Here is a 27967-nt window from a genome sequence, read left to right as displayed (position 1 = left end):
AGCAAAAAAGGAAGCCCAAACCCTTGTACTCTTCACATGAAAATACCTCCCAAACTCTTCTCTTAGATCACTGCTTACAGACATCACCCTTTCATACATTGCCCGAGGCATAATTTTAACACAGCTGCCTCAAAACACTCATCATCCAAAATTAACAAGCAGAATAACTCAAACCCCAATTTAATATATTCACCACTTGATAACTGCCCATCAGTTTAATTTCACAAAACCACACCACGTTAATTTATCAAATAGAGAGAAATGACAACAAGCACAGAGCAAGTTTATTCCTTTATTGATAAATGTTTCCCAAACTTTCCAAACTGGATTGTTCAATTAAACGCAAACCCACAAAAATACTTCCAGCCTAAAATCCTCAACGTCCTCCTTAGAAGACACAAGGGGTAGCTCTGTTCTGACAAAGGAACCCCCATTCTGGTTTTGGAAACCTCGAGCTTCAGAGTTGGCTTTTTAAATAAGATCTTGAAGATTAATTTACAAAATGCAATATAACTATGTGATATGATGCATGGCATTGAGATCTGCAGGACAGTGAAGGATCTTCAAACATCTTCAGCTGATGTCTAGGAAGGGGCTATTTGGCTTCTTTGTATCCTATAGGAAAAAGGGGAGATAGTTACTCACACGCAGCATCCCTGCTCCAGGCTAGGGAACATTCCTGAACTACAAACCATGAGGACTGCAATATAATTTGGAAGGTATGGAGAAGCTGTTCACAGTTGTCAGATGATCAGAAATTGCAATTCTCCACAAGAAACTCAAATTCTTTACTAAATCAGCCAGTGACCGGAGCCTCTGAGAAATATACGGATGAAAATAAGAATCCTGATCATTCTTCACCAGTTTGAGTTGTGACGTGACTACAACAGCTTCACAAAAAGTTCCGGGGATGTCAATTCCAGACAATCCACAGGAAAATGGATCATCATAAGCAAGAGCAGGCATCTGAAGAATCAAAAACCTTCTTCAGAAGTTAAACGAGAGCCAGCTCCAAATACAGGTGACACCATTTGTGTGAACAAACCTGTGCCCTGAAATGACACTCCCAACACCAGCACTTTATAACAGATACTGAAGGCAGATGGTTTTCAGGATAAGGAATGGGCATTAACAGCCTGTTTAGCCTCAAAGTCCCTAGAGCACCTTGTGTGTCTCCCATTTCCCACATCAGCAGTTCCACAGGACTCATCCCAAAGCTTTAGTCCTTCCTGGACATGTCAGCTGCAAGGAACACTTCAGGGACTTATACAACAGCTTTCTGATGCTTAAATAAAATAAGGTATGTGAAGAACATTAAGTTTTACATAAGGATTCTGTAGGGAGAAACTACATTAGGAGTTTTTTGTTTGTTTATAAAGAGGGGACTAAAATCAGACAAGTGCTGGACACGGCCCTGCACGGGGCCTCCAGACTGGATTGGTCACTAAAAATCATGTTTTATTTACTGATTCTGGAAGCTTCTAAGTGAAGCTGAGGACGGAGACACTCACCAGTCATCCTGGTTCAAGAGGTAGCAGCAACCACACCCACTTTCTGGGCAGCTTCTTTCTTGGCTTGGTGAGCCTGCAACACGGCCACGGCCTCCTCCACCTCGGGGAGACAAACCCAGTGAGACCTTCTCCCTCCGAGCCCCCCAGAGCCACCCCACCCAAGGGAACACACCCGTTTACCTTCGACCGGAGCGACTCCGGAGACTCCAGCATGTGCAGCAGCTCGGAGTTGTCAATCTCTAGCAGCATTCCTGTGATCTTCCCAGCGAGGCTGGGGTGCATAGCTTGGATCAGAGGGAACAAACGTTCTCCTGAGGGGAAAAGGAGTTCAGAGGAGTTTCGATTAAAACGAGTAATTTTTGAGATCTGAGGGGATTTCCAGATGGGAAGTCATCTGTGAGCACTGGAGTTTCACTTACCCAGCATCTGTTTCTGCTCCTGGGGAGGGGCAGCAGCCAGCATGGAGGCTGTCAGTGGCTCCTGGCCCTGCACATGCACTGCGGGCTGAGGTGCCTATAAAGGACAGACATGAGGGTTCTGAAATAGGCAACAGGCTGATTCCTTCATATTTAGACAATACTAAGGTATTCCCTCCTAAAACACAATCTTTGTCAAGCCCACAGCACACTTAATTTCCAGAGAAGGACAGGTAAGGTGCCCTTGGTTCACAAACATGCTCCCTGCAAGTTCTGAGCTCAAAACCCCATAATGTCATACATGGGCACTGTAAACCTTACAAAAACAGGATCAAACATTGTGAGACACTGAGAAAGAGAAACATCCACTCCTGCCTTTTTCACAATGCAGAGGGTTTGTGGGAGAAGCAAACTGTGCTTTCAGTGATACTCTGGTGAGGACTTGGCAAAGAGAGAGAATAAATGGTTGCAAAATGGGAACAAAGAAGCAAGAAAAATATCCTTACAGGAAACCTGGGCAAAAAAGGGCGTGGGAGCACAAGACAGATAAACCAATCAGCGTGCCCCTGGCAAAGGCACAACTGCCAGGTTTCTAAATTCCAAATTATGCCTGTCTGGGTTATAAAAGTCGCTTAAGTTTCTATAAAAAGACTTTAGTTGCATGTGAAACCTGCCCCCTGAAGTAACTGCAGGGACTTCCCAGCTCAGCCCCTGGAGTTACCTGCAGAGGTTGGACACCTGGGTGTGGGCTGCGGACACTTGAGGCATATTTGTAAGGAGGGACAGCTCTGGGAGCAGGGGCAGCTACAGGTGGACGGGGAGCCAAATTCTGTGCTGCTGTGCCAACACCTGCAAAGGAAGGAGGACAGAGTGACAAATAAACACCTGCAGCAACATGTAAGCAAGTTGGGATGTCTGGTATTAACTGCTGAATCCAAACCATGCTCTGCACAGTAATAATCCTTTAGAAAGCAGTCTTCAAACTGTAACTTGCTACTTTATTAGTGGGCTATTCTCCCTAGGACTAATCCATAGATTCCACATCTTGTGTTTTTCAGCTATTCACTAGAATAAAATGAATTTGGGCGCTCTACTCTCAAAGTAAAATCCATAACCTACGGAGACTTCTGTTGTTTTTTTGAGTGGTTAAGTGTTGCAGAGGTGTAGAGATGAGTCCCAAACCAGTGGAAAACAACCCATCTGGATTTCCACTGCTGTGCTGTAGCACCGACTGTCCCCCAGACCTGCACTGCACAGCGAGGAACAGGAAAGAGTCAGGTGCTGGCTCTGCCCCTTGCTCCAGGTGACCTTTGGTTGTCCCATATCTGACAACCATCTTTGGAAGCGGAAGTCAAGGCTCCATAGCATGCTCCTCCTTCCCTCCAGGACAAGGGGAATGGCCTGGGAGCAGATCCCTTACCAACTCGCTGGGCAGCAGCCGGGAGGCCACGGGAGGCCGGAGCATTGGCAGGGGCCAGATGGCGCAGGGCCGGCCGGGGTCCCGACTGGCGCATGGCATTGGGCATTCCCTGGAAGCCTGATGGGGAACACGGGGGGAGATCCTCAGAACAGAACCAACTGGCAAGCAAGAACAGTCAGCTACAGGGGTTGTGCGTGGAAAGGAAAGCATGGATTGTTCCCGTTGGGAAGCACAGCCACCAAAGGGTCATACAACCAAAACAGCCTCCGGCACGCTCACCTTGAGGTCTTCCTCCTTGCTGCCAGCGTGGGTTGGGTCTCATCTGTGTCATCTGGTTGGGTGCATAGTAAGTGGGTCTGCTCTGAGCCTGAAGAAAGATCAGACAAGCTCAGAGGCAACATCTAAGTGAATCACAAACATTGTTTACAACATGTTTGGGCAGTGGTTGCCAGGACTCAACACTCAAGTCAGATTAAGAGAACAGGCAGCTGGCAAGTCACAGAATTAACCCCACTGACTGTGCCCCTTATTAGGAGTTATTTGCTTACAGACATAAGAAAGGCTCAATGAGATTAATGCCGCTGAACCAACGAACCTCTAAGACATGTTAAAGAGCCCACACTGGCTCAGCTCACCTGGGGCACAGCAGGCATGAAATACCCCCCAGCAGCAGGCTGGAACTGGTTAATGATTGTGTTGGCAGGCAAGGCTCTCATCCCAGCGATGCGCTGCATGTACTGGTTCGTGAGATGGGCCTTTCTCTCCTCTTTCCTCTGTGCCAGTGCCACATACAATGGCTTGGAGCCCACAATCCGCCCGTTCATCTCTGTCACAGCTTTCGTAGCTTCCTCTGGAGAGGAAAAGCAGACAAAGCCAAACCCTTTGCTCCGTCCATCTTCCAGCATCACCTGCAGTAAAGATCAATTGCTAGTGGAGGACCAGCACCACAACTTAGCCTAAGAATCACTGTTTTTTTAAATTTCAGGCAGGTAGGACATAACTGTTGCAGAGGTGTAGAGGCAGGTACTCAATGGAGAGTCACTTGTCTGGATTTGCTCTGCTTTGCTGTCAGCACCATGTGTCCCCAGGCCCACACTGCGCAGTAAGGAATGGGAAAGATTTGGTGCAGTTCTAAATGCCATTTCCTGCTCACTGGGAGTCACTTAACCAGGCATGTTTGCCCCTTCCTGTCTCCCCTCTTGATAAGGGAATGAAGCTTTCAGTAAAATCCCACCAAGCCCCAAAGAAATCTGTTTATTTACTAGTCCAGATATTTTCAGAACCACTACGACCAGAAGATAAGAACTGCCCTTTAATCCCATGTCAGACAACAGTTCCTTCTTCAGGCTTTAAAACTGAAATACCCCTAAACCCAACAATACCTTGGCACTCGTTATTGACCCAAAAGGTGAGAACTCCTTCCTCAGTTTTTCATCATCTATAGTGTCATCTAGGTTTTTAATGTATAGGTTAACACCCTGGAAGGGAGAGAACAGTAAGACATTCATAACATTGAAGAAAATCTTAAGCACAGGAACAGTTATCCATCTGCCAGAGCTGTAATTTATCTGAAAACTCTTAATTTAGCATCATGTTCCTTTCATACCACCCAAAGCTGAAGGTGTGATAAATGTTGCAAAGGCGTAGAGACAAGTCCCACTGTGGTGAAAGGGAGCTTGTCTGGATTTCCTCTGCTTCCCTGTTGCATCATGTGTCCCCAGTCCAGAACTGTACCTCAAGGAGTGGGGAAGTTTCAGATGCGACCTCTGACATGACCCAGTTCTGCCATAAGTTAGAGACAACAGTGCAGAGTTATGCTGCCTCTTCCCATCCCTCTGGGTTTCCCCATTTGACAGTCAAGGAGACTGCATGCCTGTTTTCTCATGTCCTCCTAAACGCTTTCACTGCCAAGATTATTAACCCTTTGACACCAAATACCACGGAGACACCTTTAAGTTTTAACTCCCAAGGTCTCTCACAGGACAATGATAGCTTGTCAACTCCTTTTGAGTCCAGCAATGGACTGAAAATGGTGCTTAAAATCAGAGAAGGAACAGACTAATCACCTGGTACCGGCTCAGTCTCTCCTGTTTTAGCTGTTCAAACCTTCTCTTCAGCTCTGCCTGGCGCTCAGCCTTCTTCTGTGCTCGGCCCACAAACAGCATTTTCCCATTGATATCCTTCCCATTCATTTCTTCCACTGCCTGCACAGAGGGTCCAAGAGGAAGCTGTCAGCCGCTGAAGCAAGGCAGTACCTGATCCTGTAAGGAACAGGCCTGCCCAGAGCTCACGTTGTATCCTGCCCGTCAGTCAATAAATCAAAGTTTGCACATTACCTTTGCACTGTTTCTGTGTGACAACAGGCTAATTAAAGACAAACTGAAGTTATCAGGACAGATCATGCTGACACAACACCATTGGGAATTTATCCCCACCCCTTCTTGCAAATAAGGCTAAATTTTAACGAGCACACTGCTTAGAGAAGACCATTTTTAAACCATGTTCTCACTCTAGAAACCGTCCCCCTCCTCAAGTCCTGCACTGTAGTGTTTCTCCAGCAATTAACAGTCTTGATTATACCACTGCATGCTGTGGATCTAGGAAACTGGAGAAATGCCAAGTTACCCTTGAATGTCGAGCTAGTAAGGTGCAAAAGGTTTCTAAGTTCCCACATCTAGAAGCAGTTATGCCTGAGGCAGAATTTTCTTTCTTTTCAGAAACAGGCTCCCATGACAAACCACGTTTTTCTTCTCTGAAGATACCCAAACAACAAAAATCGGTCCTACCTTGTTAGCTTCTTCATGCTTTTCAAAGCTTACAAAGCCAAAGCCTTTGGATTTTCCAGTGGGGTCTGTCATCACTTTAACACTCAGTGTTTTACCTGTTAGCAAGGGACAGGGTTAGTAAAATATCATAGACCTATTTCAAGACTATTAAGCTTCATAAAATAACCCCAGCCCTCAGCCTCTGCCTCCTGTCCAACATTTGGCACAACTATTCCCACACCTCAGCCTTAAAGTGACCCAGGTAGAGCTACACAGACAGTAGCAGCACTCAAACTACCACAGGTCATGGAATTCAGTCTCATTAAAAGTATTTCTGTATTTACCATATTTGCCAAAGAGCTCCTTTAGTCTTTCATCATCCATGTCATCCCCAAAGTTTTTAATATAAACATTGGTGAATTCTTTTGCCTTGGCTCCCAGCTCAGCCTCCCGCTCCTTACGAGACTTGAATCTCCCAACAAATCTGCAAGAAAGAATGAAAATCCCAATAAACAGATTGTCTTCAAGAGTGGAAGAACAATGTGTGACTTGCAGCGAGGCAAAAAAATGAGTGTGTAGTAGGAGCTGGGAATGGGGACAAGAAAGGGTGACAGCAGAGGACAACAAACGGGCCACAGACCAACCAGAAAAATCACCTGTCCTATGGTCAGCCAAGGACGCCCACCCAGCTCTGCACCTCTGTCCTGTCCATAGAACCCACCCCGCCCGCTAGCAGAGAGGTGGCAAATCAAGGCTTGGTCAGGGAAACCCACCAGTCCTGGAATGGAGGGGTAGCAGGCCATGGCTTGGGCAGGGTCACTCACCAGCCCTGTAGTGGAGAGGTAGCAGGCCAAGGCTTGGGCCAGGAGAACCAGTGCCTTGTGTGTCCCTGTTAATACCGAGATGCCTCCCGGAGCATGTGAGCGCTGCTGCTGCCGGCTGTGACACTCACACTTTGCGGTCGTTGAGCAGCATGCCGTTCATCTTCTCGATGGCTCTATCTGCAGCATCCTGGGTCTCAAAGTGCACAAAAGCGTAGCCCTTAGAGCCATTCTCATCACACACCACCTGCAACACGGGCAAGGAAAACAAAACGTCAGCCCTCTGGACGTGGTGCCTCCTCTGTCACATTCACGTGGAAGTATCTTACTGCCCGGGGCACGACAAAGACAGCGGCTGTGTTTCAGACTTCACGACCAGATCTGACACGACTTCAGCAACGCCCCAGCTTTTGGCCCACTCTGCCTTTCAGACTCTGCTCCTCATCTGGTGAAAGGTGCCCCTTCCACTTCCTACACTGAACTGTCTGATCCTGTCCCCGCCACAGCAGAATTGGACAAAGTTACCACATCTCTCACCTTGCAGGACAAAATGTTTCCAAACGCTGAGAATGTGTCATAAAGTGCCTTGTTATCAATGGATTTGTCCAGATTCTTAATGAAGACATTCCCAACCCCTGACTTCCTCAAGGAAGGGTCCCTCTGAGACCACATGATGCGAATGGGTTTTCCTTTGATCACATCAAAATTCATGGTATCTAGAGCTCGCTCGGCTGCAAGAGAAGCCAAGAACAGATTTACGTGGTTGGTTAAAGAATAAAAAGGTTTCCATCAGGTGGGTGATCATTTCCTCTGAATTTTACCCAGCTCATGGAGACATTTGGGCTATTATCACAGGTGACCAATGGCTTTTAATTCAGTGTTTCAAAGGAGATCTTGCAGCACAGTCACTAGACATGTTAAGTATATAAAAGGTTTCACAGACTATTTAAATTTACATTATAGCAATACTTTAACCAGCACAGTAAAATGGATGTCAAAGAGCCTGGGGTCTATTAGCTATATTCATAATTATTATAAAGGTAAATTGCTCCATCAAAAGGAGGAAAGGAAACTCATGAAAGCCTGTTAAAAAATGGAAGCGATAACAGTGACTGTTTGGCTGTTTTTCTTTTCATGAAACTCATATCTACCCGTACTCATTTCTATTCAGAGAAAGGATCATCCCCCTGTCAGGTCAGGGGAAATGTGCACGAACACGTGGCTGGCAGGGAGGACAACATGAGTCAGCTTCTACAACTTCTGTGGCCAAAAAATGATTCCCAAGTTGCTCAAGCTAAAGATGACAGCAAGAGTTGACAAAATTCTGGGAAAAAAAGTCCATATACCCAATCTGATTAAAGGGAAGTGTTTATCTAAACTCTCAAAGCCCAGCACTGTCATTCTAACCTACACTGAAACCCCCCTCCATGGTGCTATTTCTGCTGCCTACTGGTATATTAAAAGGATCATTACGTACACACATCAGGATCTTGTTCATAAAATTGAGATGCTTGGATTGTTCTGGGCCAGAAAACACTCCCAGCATGGAGTGAGCCGAGAAAAAGAAAGACTCTTAATTCCCAGCATGAAGCAGAGAAAGAGATGGAAAGACATGCATTAAAATCAAGGAATATTAACAGGGCAGAACCAAGGTTTTCCAAATTTGTTTGGCTCAGTTCTTCCAGGCCACCTTCACCCTATAATACTTGCTGATTAAATTTTAGGAGGAGAAAATTCAATTCAAGCAGCTTCTTTCCTCTGCTTGTGCAGAGTAACTACTTAGCATGTCCCAAAACTACCTCTAGGAATTCCAGTGGGACATTGCCTACCAAAGCCTCCCGCACTTCCTTCCCCCTTCAACTACTGCATGGAAATTTCTCAGAATTTTTCACGTGCTTTGAAATGTTTTTTTGCTTCTTAAACTGAAGTGGGGCCATCACTGTTTCCCCCAGTCCTTCACACATAAATCCAGCTGGAAACAAGCTCTGCTGGACTTCGTTCCAGCATGAAGGAGCCAGCCTTGAAAAACAATAATAATTTAAGGATTCTACCAGCTCTGTTTAGCCAAAGGTGTTAAGTGCAATTAACTGCCATGCTAAAATGATTTCTCAGCTGCTGCTCCAAGCCCATGCAACCGAGGTTCTTCCCGCAGTCCATTCCTAGTAGGCAGTTTAGCAGCCGGCCTGGTCCAGCTTGTCAAATTTGGCAGTGTTTATTTATAGCAGGCAGAGGTCCTGCAGAAGTATGTGTTGGCAAGGACACAAACTGGTTGTATATACCATTTGCAGCAGAAACGGGCTCCTGCTGAAAGGTGACAAGCAGATGCAGCAGTGGCATGTAACCAGAGGGAACTGTGAAGGCTCCGCAGAGCCAGCGAGGTCCAGAGGAGTGAGGAACTTACTCCCAGTCCTTTCAAGCTTCCTAAGCATATACTTAAGCAGATACTATTGCACTGCTCTTTCAATAGGTTGCTACTGTTCCACTCTATCATTACACTCCTCTTAAATTCCCTCAGACACTTCTTGTGAGCCGTGGAAGCCCTACATGGATTGAGGGAGGTGTGCCATACCCAGAGGTGGAAATGCAATCCTCATTCCACCAGGACCTCAGAAAACCTGTAAAGGATCAGCAGGACTTCTGTGAGTGACTCACATTAAGCTCATCTGATTCATTTCCTTAATCTGAGCAAACACCTTCTCGTTTTCTTCTATTTAAGACACAAAGCTTCAGTTATTTCAGTTCCTGTATCTGTTTCTCTCCCACTGGTTCCTGTCATCCTTCCAGCAGACTCAAATGCAACTCATACAGAACACTATACACACTCTTAACCCCTTCCAGGCTTCCTTTTCATTCCTCTTCCATGGCCTTCTGGATAGGGAAAGCATATGAACACTCACTGCAGTTTGCCTCAGGCCTCAAAGTAATTAACCTCCCTTACAGGCTCCCAGAGCTAACACAATGCTGGAATTAGTGACTGTGGTTGAGCAGCAAGAAGACAGACAACCACACACATGAAGATTCATCCAGGAGAAACCCCACACAAGTTTTATTCTAAAACACAGATGCTCTGCAAATCCCAGGGCTCTCAGGTCACCAAGTAAAAAAGGCTGACAACCCGAGCACACAGCACAGATTTAACCACTTATTTTTTAAAAAAGTGAAGGTGCACAGAGAACACACTTAAATCCCTCAATCACTGAAATTACAACAAAATGCTGCTGCAATGAAGCACTGTGTCAGCCCCCACTCTTCCCTTTTAACTTCACACTTGCATTTACATTACACAGGTCTTCCCTTACACTGTCTTCTCTTCAAGGAAGAGAAGAGTGAAAAAGTTTCTCTGTACTCTTCTACACCTTGCTTCTTTACAGACTCTTATCTATTCCCAGCTCCGGGTTCCTTCTTGGCTTGGGAAGCATTCTGTTTCCTCTGCTTTCAGAACATCTTATCTCTGTAGCCATAATAAAGTTTCTCTGCTTCATTACCTGAGTTGTCATGTCATGACTGTCAATGTTAGGAAACCCTGGAAGGGAACTAAATTGCACGAGGAACACATGAAAAGGGAAATTCAGCTTTTCTTTCAAATTAAATGAGTTTGTTTTCTTTCCCTTCTTCACAGTCAGAAAGAATAAATATTAAAAACCACAGCTGAGCCTGAACTAGCCAGAACTTTGAAGTGTTTCCTTACTCTGCCTATCACAGTAAGACAGGCTCAGTATCCAGCATTCCCTGGTTACTACAGCAAAGAACTGCCATCAAAAACAGCAGAGCTCATTTTCCCTAAAAACAACCTCTCTGCAGCAGACTGACAGTTAGACAAAGCATGTCCAGAAAGCAGCTCCTTCCAGGGTCAAGCATCACTCCACCACCTAACAAAAATGTAAAGAAAAACACAAGCTTTGAGCCAGTTTGGACACAGGAACTCTGGGAGTGCAGAGCATGCTCAGGATGTGACAGCGTGAGCTCCTCGTGGCTCACGGAATGGGGAAGAGTTCTGGGTACTTGACTTGCTCTGTGGCCATAAGGACACAGTCCTACTCACCACACAAAATGAGTTAAAACACTGTTCTCTACAGGTTTACAAAGCACTCATCCTTCCACAAAAGGTGCCAGGGACATGTAAACCATCACGTATCACCCTCTTTTTAACACCTACTGCCACTTCAAACATACAATGTGTCCATAAGAACTTCTCTAAAAGTTTGCAGAGCACAAAACTTCCTGACTAAGAGGTATTTTGCAGCACCTCCTCTCACTCACAAATCAAACCAGATCCCTACAGTGCTCCAGAACACCTCCCATGTTTTCACAGATTTAGTGCAATGAAGTCCAAGTGCATTTCTGATCATGCATTCCTGGAAGAAAACACAGATCCCCACTCCTCTCAGGAAGCCTCATTCAGGCAGGGCTTTGTACTGCCACCTTAAAAACATCCCCAATTTCTGCATTTCACAATAAAAACTATATTCTTTGCGTTTTGGAAGGGTTGTTTCATGTTCTGCTGCATTACATGTAGTACAGCAGTTGTTTTTTTTTTTTTATTTAAGCAGTTTGCCAGACAGAAGAAACCAGGAGCATTTCAGAGGAGTTTTCAGGAGGGTAGGAGGAGTTTGACTATTTCTCTGTCCCGATATTAACTCAATGATTAGGTTTAAATCACTTGACCTTCTGGGACCTATCAGTAACAAGACACCACTTACTTGGTTTAAGTATCACTTCAAGTGCAGGAGCTTTCTAAAATGTCTGCTGCCTCACCAGGAGCCCAGAATGGTGCAACCTCCCTCTAAATTCCTGCCTATTTATTACCATAAAAGATTACCTTGGAATATACTGCAAAGCCACCTATTTGTACGAGGTGCAGAACTTTTCTCCTAAAGCAAGCACGTGTGACCAGCCGCTCTTCCCTTTTTACATCATCACTCCACGTGTTAAACAGCTTTGCTATACACTTTGGGAGAACTTTATCTAGATTTTTGCACCCCATCTCCCCAGCATTTACCTCATCCAAGCTCGGAGTTCTTAGCTTTATTTCTGCTACTTGTTTTTATTTCTCTTACCCTGCAAACTGAGGTTATATAGCCCAGGCAAAGGCAGGTGAGCTGGGATAACTGTACCTTTACTTTTTCAGCACATGAATATACCAAAGTGGGTCTATAGGAGGGACTCAGAGCAGACAGGTTCATCAGAGCAGGACAGGACCACATATACGGGCTCTCAGGTTCTTTCCTCCTCACTGAGAAGTTTTAAAACACATAAATACACTGCTTAGTCTGCACAAAAAGCACTTCTGAGAGTCCCATGAAGGAGGAATCATGCAGCGGGGTGCAAGCCAGCTTTTTATCAGCCTGGCAAGAGAAAGGATCAAAAGTGCTCAATCAGATCAGTCCGTATCCCAAGGAAAGAGCATGTAGAAGCTACTCTGACCAGGGAGAAGATGAAAGCTCTGTAAAAATGTAAAGTAGGAAAACCTACTGCAGGCTAAAAGAAACTTTACTTGCTGCTCAAGTCTGTGCTATTGTGAACTGATTCTGAATTCAAGGGAAAAGTCCATTCTCAACTATCCTTTGGATGTCTCTGTCACATTTAGGTGCTGCTAAACCACAGCACAGAGCAATAAACTTGCACTAGTCAGCAAGCAAAGCTCTGAAAACTAGGGCAGAAAATGCTGACCCATTTTCCTTCCAGAAAAGACATGTTCTGAAATGACCTCTCCTGTCCCATCTTTCACATGCTGCTTCAGCTCTGGAATACCTACTTGTAGGAAACAAACTGAAGCGTGGAAAAAAAGAAGAGTCTGGCAAGGGCAAATTAACTTGGTTTCTGCATGTGAGACAACCTGGTTTCCCATGGATTGAACAATGCATTTTCTCTCCATTTAAAGCAGGAACACCACTTCCCAAACTGGGAGACATCCAGCTGCTTGCACAAACACAGGAGTTAACCAGATCTGCCAAGTATTACACTGAAGTGAGTGGAACAGCTAGAAGATAAGTATTAACTGAGTATTCAACCAAGGCTGGCTACTCAGAGCTTTTTCTGCTAGGACTGACTGCACAAATACCCACACAAACAGCCCAAAACTATACCAGAACGAAGGGGAACACAGTGAGGATTATTTTTTCATGTGAGGAACAAACACACATCTCCAAAATTTAATACCAGTGCAAGAAATAGATCTATCGGAAATGCTACTAAGATGTGCATTTTTGTAGACACCAAGCAGTGAATATTCCAATTCCAATCACTAGAAAGGGATTACTCGCCCCCATACTACGTTTTGATAGGCATCTACCTTGGCAACACACGCCACCGGCAGCGTGAGTTAGTGGGGAAAAACGAACAAGAAGTTGCAGATGTGGCTGTAATTGTCACTTACCATCTGCTGGCTGCTGGAAGTTGACATAGGCATAGCCGAGGGACCGGCGGGTGATCATGTCCCTGCAGACCCGAATGGAGAGCACGGGACCAGCGGGGCTGAACTTCTCGTAGAGCATGGCCTCGGTGATATCGGGGTGCAGGTCCCCCACGTACAGCGATGCCATCGGGTAACTGCTGGCTGCCGTGTTCATCTTCCCCTCACCGCTCACTCCCGCTGTCGACTAAGCAGTTTTTTGTTGTTTTGTGTTTTTTTTTTTTTTCCCCCTCTCGGGGTTTCTATAAGTCAAGCTTCTTATAAATATTTAATTTCGGGGCAACACTCAAAAGTCTTATTTAAAAGCCTGCCTAAGCTGGGGCCTGCAGACACAGCGTGGAGAAGGGTGGGTGTAGCGGGAGGGGGGGGCACTAGCACAAAGAGGGTTGGACAAGCCTGAAAATAAAAAAAAAAAAAAACAAAACAAAAAAAAACACCACCAAAAAAAACAAACCACCCGAAAGTTCAGCCTCCTGTAGCAGCAGGGATCGGATACGACGCCAAAACTGATACGACACCAAAATTCATACGCCGGCTGCCGAGCGCTTTTCCCGTCAGCTCTGAGGCAAAAAAAAAACCCCCTCCTCAAGGTCCTAAAAACCACAAGGTCCTAAAAAACCCGCGTGCCTTATTTTTCTTTTTTTTTTTTTTTTTTTTTTTTTTTTTTTTCCCGCTTTGGATTTAGCCCAAATCCTGCAGAGCGGCGGCCGGTTGATTTTCTGAAAGGGAGGGGGGGGGGAGAAAAAAAAAGAAAAAGAAAAATAAATCTCTGACACGTATTTACATTAACATTTCTTTTAAAATCAGGCGTTCCCTTGTATATATTCTACAGAGGGTTATGTTTTATAGATATCACAAATATATATATATATATTTATGTGGCTGTGGCGGGGGCATACCCCGCACGCGGCGGAGGCCTGAGGGCGGGCGGGCGGGAAGGAGCGGCCGCGCTCTCCGCTCGCACACCACCCCCCCCCCCCGCGCTCCCCCCGATCCCTCCCTGCCCCTGAGGCGCCGGTACCGGGCGCGACACCGACTCACCCGGCGGGCGGAGAGGCGACGGCGGCGGCGGGCGGCCCTTTATAGCCGCCGCGGCGGCGCGTGTGGGCCGCGGAGCCGCGGAGAGGAGGCGGCCCGGGCCCGGCGGGCAGAGCCCCGTGTCCGTCCCCGCCGCCGCCGCAGCGCCCCCAGAGGGCGGGAGGACCCGCCCGGCCCTGAGGGGGCGCCGCCATTTTGGGGTCGCCACGGGGCGACTCCCCCCCCCCCTTCCTGTTGAAAATGACGTGACTTTCCTAATAACTCTTCTAAATAATTAATAAATCGATGGTGAGCCGGCGTGATTTCCCGCCGTTTGTAATGAGCTGGCTGTTGTGGCGACTGAAAGGGGATACGTCATGATGGTCTGCTGAAAAGTAAAAATTAAGAAGGTCGGCAAACTACGCAGCCGCAGTTTGAATTAGATTTGGGGACTGCTACACTCTAGAGAGGCTAAATCAATAGAAAACTGTCTAAGTGAAAGTACTCCAAGTCTAATCTTCAACCAAAGATGGATAATGAATCCTGTAAAAATAAGATCTGAAAATACACTCTAGGAAGCTAAATCAATCAAAGGTTGTTTAAGTAAAAGTTTAAGTTGTCTTTAACCGAAGATTGATGTTGGTGTCTCGTAGCAATAAAATACAAAACTACTCCAAAGGTTGTTAAAGTAAAAGAAGTCTAATCTTTAACTAAAGATTAATGTTGATGCCTTGTAAGGATTAAATGACTGACTGTCAAGGAGGGGCTTGAGGTGTTAAAAGTGTATAAAAGCTCTCAAAATCCTTGTTTTAGTGGGGTGTTTATGGAGGAGCCATCCTGACATTACCCTGGCCGCATATTAAAGGAATGCTGGCCTAAAAGTATCATGCTGCTGAGTTTAATTTCTTTGAATCGCAACACAGGGAAAATCGCTGGAAAAAACCTGCTGAAAATTACCAAAACCAACCTCGATGTGCGTCAATAAACAAAGCCTGGGGGAGGGATGTATTGCTGAAACTGGACGCAAGGGATGCAGAATTTACAGGCTACAAGGACGTTTTCGCAGAAGCCAGAGATAAAGAAGAAACTAACAAAGATAATTTCAGTGATGGTGCTGAAACCCTCTCCGTCTGGGAAAAAGATAATAAAAAGGCTGAAAATGTGGACTAATAACATAAGAAGCAAGAGAATCAATAACCAGTAGAAGACAGAATACTAATTAATGAAGAGAATTATGTAATTTATAGCTAATGAACATTAATGTCTTTGTTTGCCAAAATGTATCAGTAGTGAAAAGTTTTGAAAGTGCATTCACCCAGTGCTGTGAATAAAGTAATGTCTGTTTTCTAATACTAAAAATAGTGTTAAAGAGTTTGATTTATCCCGACGTTTTCAGTAACATCCTCAGGGACACGGTGGCCCACAGCGCCTCAGGGATGCTCAGCCATGGCCCTGGCACGGCCTCCCTTTGTGCCCCTGGGCAAGCAGGGCAAACATTTCTCTAGGGACAAGGCTGTTCACAAGACCGTGTGGTGACAGGACGAGGGGAATGGGTTTAAATTGAAAGAGGGTAGGTTTGGATTAGAGATCAGGAAAAAATTCCTCCTCTGGGATCGTTTTTCTCGCTGCTCCAAGCTCTGGTTTTGGAGGTGTAGTGGTGGTGGGATGAGGAGCGGCCGTAGCTGGAGCTGGCCCCACAACCTCCTTGTCTTCGGGGCATAATTTTTCCTCAAATAAGTGTGAGTTCCTGTGGCAGCCCTGGCTCTGCGCCAGCTCACATCACGGGCTGCCCTGGAGAGGGACCAAGGGTCTTCGATGTCTCCCTGTGGTAGTGAGCTGTCAGTCCCTCTTCCCAGGGTGAGGGTTGAACAACTCCGAATGCAGAAGAAAGCCTCTGGAATAAGAGAGGGGATTCACCCCCCTCTGCTGTTCCATGGCTTCACGCTCACGAGATTCGGCTCCGGGGAGACCCGTAATTATCTATTTCCAGCATCTTCAGCGGAGCGTGAGGACACAGCAGCGCAGGATTCAGTGATTCATCAGTGACCTTCAGGCTCCATGGACGTCCTATTCAGGGGGAAGTAAGGTAGTCTACAGAGGCTGGTAGCTGGGCATTGTGACTTTTAAATTCTGCATTAAATTACCTTTAATTTGCTTTAAAAGTGAGATATGATGTTATCATAAAAATGGGATATGATACCTATCCCTTCATTACGGTGGAAAAATGGAGCGTAGCAGAATAAAAGGTAACACTAGCAAGGTAAATTGTAATACTTTGCACTATTTTCAGTCTGGATTGTTTTCTAAAGACACAAGTCATCCTCCTCCCAAGATCATCATCCTCACGACAGCTGATGGTGCTGGGAGGCTGCGCTGGTGGGATCGTGCCTGGTGCCTGTCACTGTTCTGTGCTCGGTTCTCCACAGCCGGCATCTCCTCCTCTTGGAAACCACGGACTGAGACAGGAGTCTTGCTGTGGAAGGGTTCGGCTCCTGCTTTGACAGCTAAAGTCAAAACACAGCAGATCTCGAAGAACATGTTTCCACATAAAACGCCCTTTGGCTGCAGCAGCCGCTGTGGCTACGCTGCGAATGGCTTTGATTTGAAACATATTTAGTGACATTTGTGCTCCCTCCCAGGGGACTCCCTGCAGACAACCACAGTCCTGTGTCCTCCTTGATCCTTTTCGCTCCCAAAATGAACTGATGGGCTGGGGGTGCCCTCTGCCCACAAGGGCCCAAAACTGCCCCAGGGACCCCACTGCTGTTGGTGCCCTCAACACACAAGTGCAGCTGCTCCTGGTGACCAGCGATACCTGAGATCCTTCCAGTTCGCTGTCACAGGACCTTCAGCAGTGCCTGGAGCAAAGGTGACATCTGTTAATGTCTTCATCCTGCCAATCTGTCCCCGATGGGGTGGGAGACTCATCAATCACCCAGAGGCCTCTCAAGCCACTCTACCACTGTGTGTCTGAGCAGTACCTCAGTCGTTGAGGGTCATCATAAAAGATGGCACAGATGGCAAGTTTTCAACCACATGCTGCCCCTGGTTTAGGATTTCTCCTCCTCAGCTTTGGAATTTTACCAGCAGATGGCAGGCCGGGACTGCACCACGAGCAGAAAGGAGGGAGAACACCCAGGGCAGGCAAGAGCAGAACGGAGATAAGCAATATTTTTCATGCAGGCGAATCTGGGAGAGCAGGACTCCATCCTAGAGCACCTGCTGCGCAGCAAATCTCCCACAGCCTGGGAGTGGCCTTGTCCCCTCCAAGCAGCAGGGAAGGCTGGTTCATCAGGACACTGTTTTTGTTCCAGCCTCGCCGGGGTCAGAGCCGGTGCCGTGTTTAACCGAGCAACCCCAGCCCACGCCTTCCCACAGACCTTTTCATCGTGTTTTCTTTTGCCTGAAGAACAAGGATGAAGAGAGTGCTCGGAGAGTTCGGGGATTTCCCCTGCAGGGTAGATCAAAAGTTGCCAGGATGTGTTAGAAGAGTCGTTTAGGCTCAAGAAAACCCTGGGAAAAAAAATGAAGCTCCAGTCCCGAGCTACTGCTCCAATCACCATGTTGCTGTGGGGAGAAAACCCCACGGGTCTGAACCGATGCCCTCCCACCCGCTCCGGCTCCCGTTTGATCCGCAGAGATCAGGAAGTGTTTTTTTTCCACTGTCTCTGTTTTGTTTTACCACTCTGGCCCGCGGGGCCAGTTTGTGTTCCTGCCTCCCACGGAGGGTAATTTGGTTCCTCTCTCTGGCCGAGGCCACACCAGAGCACTGAGCTCCCACCGTGGGGTCAGGGCAGCCCAGGCACCAGCGGGACGACCCGTCATCAATAGCCCCATTATTGCTCTTGAAGTTGCTCCCCGCTTCCAGACGGATGCTGCATTACTCCACCACAGCTGCAGTTGCTCCCTTCCAGCAATTCCCCACACAGCACTTAAGGAAGGGATTTATGGGCGGTTTTGAAAGGCATTTTGGAGTGAGGAGTTATGGGAAAGGAAGCTGAATTCCCACCATTCCCCAGAAAATTCTCCCAGCATCTTTCACGAGAAGGATCATTTACTGGTCCTTTCCTCAGAACAGAGACAAGCTCTCAGCTGTGGCTCTTTGTTTAGTCCAAAGCGTTTCCCGATGGCAAGATGCCACAGGGGTTATGCTGGCCCTGGTTGCAAAGGGTCAGGAGACCAAGGCAAGCCCTTGGCATCTGTCTGCAAGGATCTGCTGGACCCCATCTGTTCCCTGACATTTTTGCAGACCCTTGCAGCTAAATGAAATGATTTATTCTCAAGTGACGGATTATTGTCAATCTGAGGTCAAGCCTTGCTGACTACCCAGTTGATTTGGGCTCACATAGTGGCTTGCAAAGTAAAAAGTCTTGGGACCAGAGTCACCAAGAGCTATAAAACCACCAGAGGGGATGTCACCTTACCTTTTTTTTTTTTGAACCTTTTCAGGAACAAAAACTCACCTGCTGCAAAACTAGTCACCAATGACCTTTATAGGTCCCTTCCAAGCCAAACCATTCCATGATTCAAGCAGGCTGGATGAGCAGAACAGATTCACATCAACACTACATTTGACAGCCAGGACAGGGGTTTGAAAGACTTTATTTGACACCTTTGCTGATGTCACAACTTGTGAATCTAAGAGCACTGCACAGTGTAAAGTGAGGCCGGGCTACTCGCCGTGAGCTCTAACGTGCCAACCAGCCACAGGAACAGCCGGGGTCTGCAAGGATCCCCCTCCTCTGACTTTATCAAAAGGGAATACGTTGTTCCTGGCTGATTCTGGCACTTCAGGACAAGGGGGAGGAGAAGTAGCGGAGGCATTTCTGTGTGTTAAGTGCGATGACTTTCATCAAAACAACACTTTCAAAACAATAGCAGATACATACGTTGACATGCACATGGCAGATGCAATCTGCAGGGAGGAAAACACCAGCTCATCCACACAGCCCAACTGGCTGTGGTGTGTTTGACCTGAGGCATGGGAAGAGCCTCTCCCATTCAAGAGAGATCTTCTCCCTCTTTTTTACCTTTCTTTGCACCGACCTTTCCACATTTTTCTTCTTCAGTGTCACAGTGCTGCAGAGGTGGGCTAGGGGTGGGCATGCAACTGGGTCCAGGCTATTCTGCATATGTATCCCAGCAATCAAGGCACAGATGCAGGGAGTGGGGGCCATTCAGGTGAGGGGGAGCACTGGGAGACCCTGCCCTGCCTCCATGAGACGTGGCGCAGAAGGGTGGCTTGAAAACTTCAAGTTTCTGTTCTTTGTGCCCGAGGAAGAGAGGGAGGGAGGACAGCCAGAGGAGCAGAGGCATATCTGCTGCATCAGTTGTCTAGGGGCACACAGGGTAAGGCAGAAAAAGCTCAAACTCAGGACAAGTGCAGACCCAGAGCTCGCCGAGGTCTGCAGTGACACCTCAGTGGGTTTTGGTCCCAGCCCAGGAAGAGGAATGAGTGAGACCCAAACATGGTGCTGGAGGAAGAAAACAGAGACATTGTAGGAGGAGAGGGTGAAGGATGCTGGGATAAGGGACAATGAGGGAGGCACTTCAAATGCAGGCTGCTCTGACCCGTTCCCGCTGTGCAGTCATGGTTTCAGCAGGGGGTGGAGGTTTCAGCAGGGGGTGGAGGAGAGATGGCTCCAGCAGGGAGACTGGCAGAGGGAAAAGGCATTTTCTTCTCAGTTTGGCCGGCAGAGCCTTCCCTTCTGTGACAGACGTCCCTTTGAAATCCTCTGTCTCGCCTCTTCACACCTCAGTGAGGAGCAAGGGCTGCACCCAGGTGGCCTGGCCAGCTGCTCCGGCACAGTTTGTGCAGGGACCCAGCACAGGCCCTGCAGACATGACTGGGATTTTCAGCCGGGCTGTGGGAACGAGCTCTGTTAAGCCGTTGCCTCACTCCACCTTAAGGGCACATAAGTGGGAAGAGCTGGTAATGTGGTGAGGAAAGCACAGGGATTAGCAGGCAGCCAGTTCGCTTTGGGAGCTGGAGGGGGCTCTATCCTGCCTTGTGGGTGCCAGAAGTGCTGGGCAGGGGTGAGCTGTGTCTGTCCCACCACACCAAAATTAGGTCCTGCAGCTGGGGGACACATCGCAGGGAATCAGCACGAGCAAGTCTATCTGGCAGCTCCGAGTTCCCAGGCAAATAAGACAGTATTTCAAGGCTGGCTGTTTTCCAAAGGAGAGCAACACTGGGCTCTGCAGAGGGGTTTGCTGGAGGAGGAATGGGCTTAGGATGTGTGTGTGCCCCCTCCCTCGTAGCTGGAAGGGTCTGGAGTACATCCGCGTGCAGACAAGTGCATCGAATTGGATGTGATTTACGTCTGCAGGCATCACGAGGGAGAGGACGTGTGATGGTGAGGCAAGGAAGGCGGTGCGAGGAGAGAGGGAAGAGCAAAGAGAATTTTCTCTATGGATCCTTGGCTTCTGCAAAGCAGGAAAGACGCCTTTTCAGCCGAGTTTGTTCTTAGGCCTGCGGGCAACGAGTGCTGAAGAATTCCTGTCTCCGAAGGAGAAGGGAGGGTCAGAAAGCCCCGATTTCAGTCGCCCAGGAGCGGCAGATCCTGGATGTCCCAACCCTGATCCCCGGTCCCTGAGCAGCAGCGCCCAAGACAGGGGGTGCCGTGTAAGGTGGTGGAATGGGGATGCTGGCAGAGGCTGGGGAGAAGAGGAATGTTGCGATTTGGCTGCTCTTGGACGAGCCCTCTCTCAATACACCCGCTGGCGATGGCATCCTGGGTACGGCTGCTACGGCTGTGGACGAGCCTCCGCCTCGGGCCCTCCGGCTGGAAGAGCCCATCCTGCTGGCCAGGAAGCTTCGGCGGGACGGCAGCATGTCCCCCGGGACACGGCGAAGCGGGGCTGGCCTCACAGCAGGGCTTGGGTAAGCCAGGGAAGATGCAGTCAAAACTACCGGAGCGGGAGCAGCCTCCCTCCTGGGGATCTGCACGGGGCCGGCGGCGCTGTGGAGGAAGGACCACGGCCATGTCTGGATGGGCAGCAGGGACGTGGCCACAGGCGAAGGTTCCATTTCTGCCACGTAATTATTCAGGTGGGAGAGGAGTCGCAGCCGGATGGGGTCGGTGGCGTTTTGGCCCTCGAGGACGCCCAAGTACCTGACAACTTCAGTGAGGCATTCGCGGAAGCCGATACTTCTGTAATCCACAGCCAGAGCTCGGGCATCCAAGAAGCCTGCAGGGAGAGGACACGGGTGACAGTAAGCCCGTGCAGAGCTCAGGAATGCGCTTTGATTTCAGTACCCTCTCTAATGCACTGTGTATTTCACTTGAGGCACTTTGCTGCCGTGTGATATTCCTGAAGCAGACAGCCAAGTGGGTGTCCCAAGGGACTGGACGTTTGCGTGCATGAGAATAGCATCTGTGGTTATCTCACAGGGATAAACCTGCCAGGGTCATGAAACCTCTTACCCCAGCATGTGAGACAAGTAAGAGGTTTCATTAACTGAGCTCAGGAAGGAAGAATTTTTTCCCCATTGGATTCAATCGGTTATCACTGCTGGAGACATGACTGTGGGCTAGACAGGCTCTGGGTCCTTCTTTGCAAATGGACCATCCCTGGTCTTGCAGAACAGCGGGACACTGTGTCTCCTCCACACACAGCTTAGCACCACTTTCCTCTGCCTGGCTCCCAAACTTTAAACTTCCTTTAAACCAATGTCTGGCCAAAGGACACAGGGCAGTGGCAGAACCAAAACCGCTGGGCCAAGAAAGCTCAAAACCACAGAAATCAACAGCTGACGACTGATTTTTAGGCTTCTGCTCCCAACTTGCAGCTTCATGAGACGATAAGCAATAAAGCAGAGAAATGTCACAGCACAGTGAAGCGCTGGACCACTGTGCTTGACGGGGTTTCTCGTGACAATACAGCCCTTTGTTGCAGTGCAGTCAAACTGAATATCTAAACAAATGTTCCAGACCAAGTTACAGCTCTGAACCAAAGCCTGGATGCCAGCAATGTCCCCAGCAAGCCAAAACTGGGTGGTAAGCAAGCCAGAGGCTTCTTTACTGGAGCTGTGATCTCCATCCTGTTAACTGGAACAGGACAGAGGGTCTGTACTGAGGTCTCAGTACAAATAAGACCTTTGTTGAATTTTGCACAGGGCTCCCTCTCTCTTCTTATAACAACCAAGAGACACACAAAGAAAAAGAACAGAAAGGGAAAAAAGGCCTTGTTTATTTGCAGAGTCCTCATGCAGAATTCAGCCTCTGCAGGAAATGTATCCCAGGGAGGAGGTAAAGAGTTTAATATCCTTTTCCTGGAAACAGGCTCCATTTCTGAGCAGGACTAAGCTCATCTCTGCCTGAACAACTTTTTAGCGGGGGGTGTGACAACACCACTGGTGCTGTCCCTGCAGGTCTGGGGGCTCGCTATCCCACATAGCCCAGTCTCCAAAATGGATGCATGGGATGCTGACCCATATGTCAAATAACAGGGCAGGGAAATGTCTATCTGCCCTCCCTCAGGAGATATTTCCCTTGGGAAGCAAGCAGGGCAGCATTTGTTTTGGTGCTGGCTGGTGTCAGCTTGCTGCTGTGGGTGATGGGGAATTTTTCTTCCAGGTTTCCACCTTCCCCTCACCCATATGCTTTTAAGAGCAGTTCTTACCTGTCCCTCCAGTGGCATGAAGCATTTTTAAGTGATCCACTGTCATCTGTAGAATTTCTGCCTTCTCCAGCTTGGAAGACCCCTGGATGTTTGGAGCAGAAAGAAAAAGCCATTCATCAGTTTATGGTCTAGGGCTTTGTGCCTCTCAGGAGCCAGTGTTTGACCAATGATCTCCTCCTCAAAACCTGAAGCCCGGGAGTTCTCAGATTGGTGTAGTGCATCCATCCAGACTCTGCTTTTCACATCAAGTGAGTACAAAAAAAGAGCTCCTTCCCAAGGTACCCCGATGCAGATTGAAAATCCCTATTTCTGTGCTTCTTCATATCTGCAAAACACTTTCTAGATTGAATTTATCCTCCCTGGGGCTCCTGAATATTTGCTAATAACGTTTTACCACCCTGTTTCACCACCTACTTACTCCCTGAAGTGAAAGACGTAGCGCTGCTCCAGACTTTCTCATTCTGAGGGTTCTACCCCAAACACTGCTGAATGCAGCCTGCACAGGAGGAGATCAGGACACACAGACACACACACACACCTGCTTCTCAAAGGCGGTGGGGACCAGGCGCCGCAGTTCCGAGAGGCTGCTGTTGATACGGTCACGGCGCCGCTTCTCGATGATCTGCAGGAGATTTCCAAGTGGAGAGAAGAAACCACAGTCATTTACAGCCACAGCTCATGGGTCTAAAGCCCTCCAGGTTGAGAGAGGTGCTTTGAACGGGGCCATATATGTAAATGTTCAGGGTGCAAAAGTTGAGCAAAGAAGCGTCAACTGACTGGTGTGATAATCCCACATGAAATTGCTCTCCTCCAGTCCTATCCCCACCCTTTTCTGCCAGATTTGAGGCCAAACCTCTGTGAAAAACTTGGCTGTGAGGAGAGTTCTGCAGGACACGGAGCGGGGAATGGTGTAAAGATGATTCTGCACGGTGTTCCCACAGGAAGGACGTGCCAACAGCCCCCCACTGCACACAGGGCGACATCTCTGGCACAGAGCCGGGACCAGCCTGACCCCCTGCCAGGGACACAGCACAACCACCCTGGTCATTGTAAATGACACTCACCCCTCTCCTCTTCTTCCTGGCTTGTATCTGAGATGTTGTAGTGGGAGACACAGACCTGGAAACATGACTGGAAAGGAAGAAGAGGGAGTCATTTCTTGCACTAGCTGGAGAGAAACCTCCGTTGCACATATGCTTTACACACGTTCGCCATCTGTAGTTCCTCCTCCCCCCCCAAAAAAATATCTTCTGTGGTTCCCATCTCATTTTTACCCACAACACAGAGCTCAGGAATTGGGGACGAGGAGCCAAACAGAGATTCAGATACCACTCTCTCCCCTCCAAGAGTCTCCTTCCAGCCTGGACAGATTTCTGCACCAAACTGTCCATTCACTCCCAGGCTCACCCCTCCTTCAATCTCAACCCATGTCAGCATCTCCACAGGGCTGGAAAAGCAGCGATCCGAGCTCTGGAGTCATGGCCTTTTTTTCCTCCATGTGTGAACCTCCCAGCTCTCGTGTCTGAGCCTGCCCTGTCTGCAGGGCTTTGCATCTCAGAGCCGCGATAGCACGAGCGCAGATCTGAGCTCCCACCCAGGGAGGGCTGGCTGCTCCTCAGGGTGAGGCCAGCGGCAGCATTGATGTGGTTTCTGAAGGCCTTCCCGGAGAGTCGCTTCCCAAACCACAATTTTTGGGGTGGGCTGCGACGTTCCGAATGCACAGACACTCCTGAACCAGACAGAGAAGGGCCAGGACCTGGGTGGGGGGAACACCTGGCAGGAGGTGATGGAGGTGGGACCCTGCCTGTTGCCTGACAGCCCCAGGGACCAGCTCTGCTCAAGGGAAGAGGGACAAGGGGGGGCACAGGCAAAGGAAAAGGGCCCCACAAACCATCCTGTGCCTGGCGGGCCTGGTTGAGGCTAAAGACGCCAAAGGTCTGCACTAGACACGCACAGGGAGGCAAAGTTCAAGCCTTAGGTCCCCACAGAGGTGGGGTCTCCATAACGATGGATAACCAGGCGTGGGAAACTCCCTGGAGCAAGACCCCTTGGCTTGGGGGGGGAGGCCAGCTGGGCCACCTTCCGCCCTCCCCGAGCAGGGTTTCTCCCTCTGGAAAGTGGAACTGGCTCAGGGCTGTTTCTGTGCCTTACGAAACGCAGCGCAGGGATGTGAGCACACATCCATCTGCAGCCCCGGCCAGCCCAGCGCGCCGGAGGGACCGGAGCCCACGTCAGACACGCAAATCTGGGAAGGGCCACCTGGGTTCACCTCGTCAAATCAAGATGCTTCTCAGTTTGACGAAGCATTTTAATAGGAGTCCATTAATGACGTTCCTGCACAGACAGCGCTGTCTGCAGCAAGCCAAAAACTAGACCAAACTCAGCCCATTAAAAATACAGTTTGTTAGGCCCAAGCGAGGCGCTTTCAGAAGTGGTTTTACACAATCAGACGAAATAACACGTTCTACTGCTGCCTGTTCCACTCATCTCCATACAGGTACCCTATTTGAATGTCTGCTGGGTGGGCTTTCTCTGGGCACAGGTGCTGGCTGGCTCCACGAGTACCAACATGTGTAGCCAGCGCACGCAGACACACATATGATGAGCACGTATGATTGTGAAAACGGGCTGTGTGTGGACACTGGAGTGTTGTACGTGCAGGGGATGGGTGCTGAACTCGCCTGGCAGCGCAGGAATGCGGAGTAGGCACTCAAGGAGGAACAGTGCATTTTGAAACTCTCTTTGCAGAGCGGTCCGGACACATTGCTCTTTGTGAGCCGCAGTTCCAGATGTGGATATCAAGACCCAGCTTACTGCAAAATGTATTTTAAAAATACATTTGACTGATTTGAACCACATAAAATATAGTGTAAGTATATTCTCTGATGATCAAAATTTCTGCATTGCTCTTTTTCTTAACTTTATCACTTACAGCCCAACTTTGGCTATAAACCAAGTGGTATCTTGCACTTCTGCAGTGACCCCAGAGCCTAAACTTGCTCCACGCACTGATCCAAGCCTCACACCCGGCGTGACTCATCTCCACACTACAGGAAAACTGGTTTGCCCAAACCACTCGACCGATGGGTAATGGGCTGGGAACCCCAGCCAGGCAGCCTGACTGCCTCCCTCTGTTCTAATCACTCCTCCTCACTCCCCACCTGGAAGTGTTTCATTTTCCTGGATCCACCAGCATCCTATGCAAGATGGCATTACTTGGGGTGTAACCTCATCAGGGCAGGAACAGCTCTTTTGGCCATATATTTGCGTGACATGAGGAACAACATACACATATACAAATACCACCAGATCACAGCCAGCCTGGTTCTACGACTGCCTTGAGAAGACAAACACACATTAGCAGCACCAGAAAGAGATTAAAAGTTCATCATTACTGTTCACTGAAATAAAATATTGTGACAATTCCAATATTTTATCCCTCGGGGTACTGTAGACTCTGTGTGCTGCACTGATGTGAAGAGGTGGGATATATTTCATCTGCAGCAGGAAAGTAGATTAAATATTGATGCACTCAGAAACTGCATAAGGGGTCAGGGAATTTCTGCAGGACATTTTTCAGATATGCCCGACTCTGCTGTGACCGTATCAGAAGCAGACTCATGAATGTAGTCCCCTGAGAACCTGAGCTTGGCACCAGGCAGGCGGCTTCTCCTCTCAGGGTATCAGGCAGCAATAGGGAATGAATTAATTGCTGGATGCAGAGAGAGGGGGACAGAGGGCTACTGCAACAAGAGTTCAAAAGCAATTGATTTTTGGATGAGAACAAGTAACAGAGACTTCCCTTCATCCCTTGCACCGTCTGCACCCTCGGAGCCTGGGCATGTCCATGAAGGGCTGACAGCCTGGGAACCCGGGCTGCGAGCGGCGCTGGGGATGCCCTTTGCCAGCAGAGCTGCAGCCCAGGGGAGTGCAGCAAAACCTGCGAACACCGCCCGAGGAACCACACACGGGTCCTGTCCTCACTGTTCCCTCACCAGCAGCAAAGCCCCAGAGCTGAAACTGCAGCTCAGCAGCGATGGGACGGAGCCCGAGAACTGCGATGCCGAGGGGCACAGGGGCAGCCTTCCCCTGCTCGGGCTCCCTCCCTAACACATCACAGCCCCAGCTGGTGCGTTACGAATGCATCAGCAGAGCAGAAGCGTTTCTCATGCAAAACCTCCTGGTTTCTCATGCAAAACCTTCTGGTTTCTTCCACATTCCCTGAGAGCCCTCGGATTGCAGGGACCGCAGGGGCACCAGGCAGCTGGCAGGCGCCTTGCTCTGGGAGGCTGCCCCAGCTCGGGGTACAGAGACCTGCCAGCACCCGGGCTCCCACTGCCCTTCTCCCACCTGGCAGGGGAAGGCCATCCCGCTGTCTTTAATGGGCATTTTCTTGAATGCGATCAGCTCCCAACACAGCTCTAACACTTGTATCGCCACTTGGGTTTCCTTGCTGGGTCAGTCCCGCCGCCAGCACCAGCCCACGCCGGCACACGGGGGTGATCCTGCCGGCCCCGCGCAGGGCCAGCCCGGCCCCGAGGGGTTCAGCGAGGTGCCAGGGGAGCCGGTGCCCTCCCGTGCCGTGCCCCGGTGCGGCGGTGGCAGAGCCCGGTGCCCTCCCGTGCCCTGCCCCGGCAGGCGCCGAGCGCTGCCGCCCCGAGCGGCTCGGGGGGAGCTGCCGCCAGCGCCGTGCGCGGTGCCGGGACCCCAAAACCCGCGTGGGACGGAGCCTGCCCTCACCTGTACTCCTCCTCGCGGCCCACGTCGATGGTGCCGTCAGACTCGGTGTCGGACGAGCTCTCCTCGCAGAGCCGCTTCATCCTCGCGGGGGGAGAGGTCGGTGGGCTCGGCGAGGCTGCCCCACGCGTGGCCCCGGTGGCCGCCGCCGTCCTTCCCCTGCCGTGCTCGGGGCAGTGCTGTCCCTGCCCGGGCTCCGCTGCTCCGGCCCCGCACAGCTCCTCCCCTGCCCGCTTTGCCTCT

The 27967-nt window shown here is 49.2% G+C and overlaps 2 protein-coding genes and 3 non-coding genes across 6 annotated transcripts; all 5 read right to left on the bottom strand.

Moving 5' to 3' along the window:
- Positions 1–272: 272 nt before the first annotated feature.
- PABPC4 (poly(A) binding protein cytoplasmic 4) lies at positions 273–14008 on the bottom strand. Of its 2 annotated transcripts, XM_039381271.1 has the most exons (15): positions 13310–14008; positions 7471–7664; positions 7065–7180; positions 6457–6596; positions 6134–6228; positions 5414–5551; positions 4730–4825; positions 3983–4255; positions 3627–3714; positions 3348–3464; positions 2649–2776; positions 1931–2024; positions 1692–1822; positions 1512–1611; positions 273–615 (listed from the first exon to the last, which is right to left on the bottom strand). In XM_039381271.1, exons 1-14 carry the CDS (start codon positions 13500–13502, stop codon positions 1525–1527), a joined length of 1890 nt encoding a protein of 629 aa, XP_039237205.1. In that variant the 5' UTR covers positions 13503–14008; the 3' UTR covers positions 273–615; positions 1512–1524. The 2 variants fall into 2 exon arrangements, with proteins under 2 accessions (XP_039237205.1, XP_039237206.1); XM_039381272.1 differs by lacking the exons at positions 273–615; positions 1512–1611; positions 1692–1822; ... (2 more) ...; positions 3348–3464; positions 3627–3714 and having other exon boundaries at positions 4082–4197.
- LOC113998033 lies at positions 3076–3209 on the bottom strand. The gene has a single exon (XR_003544307.1). It is a non-coding gene; the product is annotated as a small nucleolar RNA SNORA55 (small nucleolar RNA).
- On the bottom strand, positions 4346–4474 carry LOC113998035. Its single transcript, XR_003544309.1, has one exon. It is a non-coding gene; the product is annotated as a small nucleolar RNA SNORA55 (small nucleolar RNA).
- On the bottom strand, positions 4976–5108 carry LOC113998034. Its single transcript, XR_003544308.1, has one exon. It is a non-coding gene; the product is annotated as a small nucleolar RNA SNORA55 (small nucleolar RNA).
- Positions 14009–18932: 4924 nt separating the features above from the next.
- HEYL (hes related family bHLH transcription factor with YRPW motif like) lies at positions 18933–27967 on the bottom strand. The gene is made up of 5 exons (XM_027740354.2): positions 27728–27967; positions 24052–24118; positions 23526–23609; positions 22988–23069; positions 18933–21553 (listed from the first exon to the last, which is right to left on the bottom strand). The coding sequence occupies exons 1-5, from the start codon at positions 27805–27807 to the stop codon at positions 20886–20888; spliced, it is 981 nt and encodes a 326-aa protein (XP_027596155.1). The 5' UTR covers positions 27808–27967; the 3' UTR covers positions 18933–20885.

This window comes from Pipra filicauda, unplaced genomic scaffold, assembly GCF_003945595.2.
Source record: "Pipra filicauda isolate LSUMZ 115617 unplaced genomic scaffold, ASM394559v2 scaffold219_size1829416_pilon, whole genome shotgun sequence".
NCBI classification, from domain to species: Eukaryota; Metazoa; Chordata; class Aves; order Passeriformes; family Pipridae; genus Pipra; species Pipra filicauda.
This window is presented reverse-complemented; position numbering and strand designations above follow the sequence as displayed.

Bases quoted from the DNA above. Each gene is read 5' to 3' on its own strand.
- PABPC4 (XM_039381271.1), bottom strand. From the start codon at position 13,502: ATGAACACGGCAGCCAGCAGTTACCCGATGGCATCGCTGTACGTGGGG. The intron at 6,229-6,456 runs GTAAATACAGAA...CCTTGCTAACAG, and splicing joins GGAGCTCTTTGGCAAATATG to GTAAAACACTGAGTGTTAAA. The intron at 2,777-3,347 runs GTAAGGGATCTG...CTTCCTTTGCAG, and splicing joins GGCTGCTGCCCAGCGAGTTG to GTGTTGGCACAGCAGCACAG.
- HEYL (XM_027740354.2), bottom strand. From the start codon at position 27,807: ATGAAGCGGCTCTGCGAGGAGAGCTCGTCCGACACCGAGTCTGACGGC. The intron at 23,610-24,051 runs GTGAGTGTCATT...AATCTCCTGCAG, and splicing joins CCAGGAAGAAGAGGAGAGGG to ATCATCGAGAAGCGGCGCCG. The intron at 23,070-23,525 runs GTGTGTGTGTGT...CCAAACATCCAG, and splicing joins CCACCGCCTTTGAGAAGCAG to GGGTCTTCCAAGCTGGAGAA.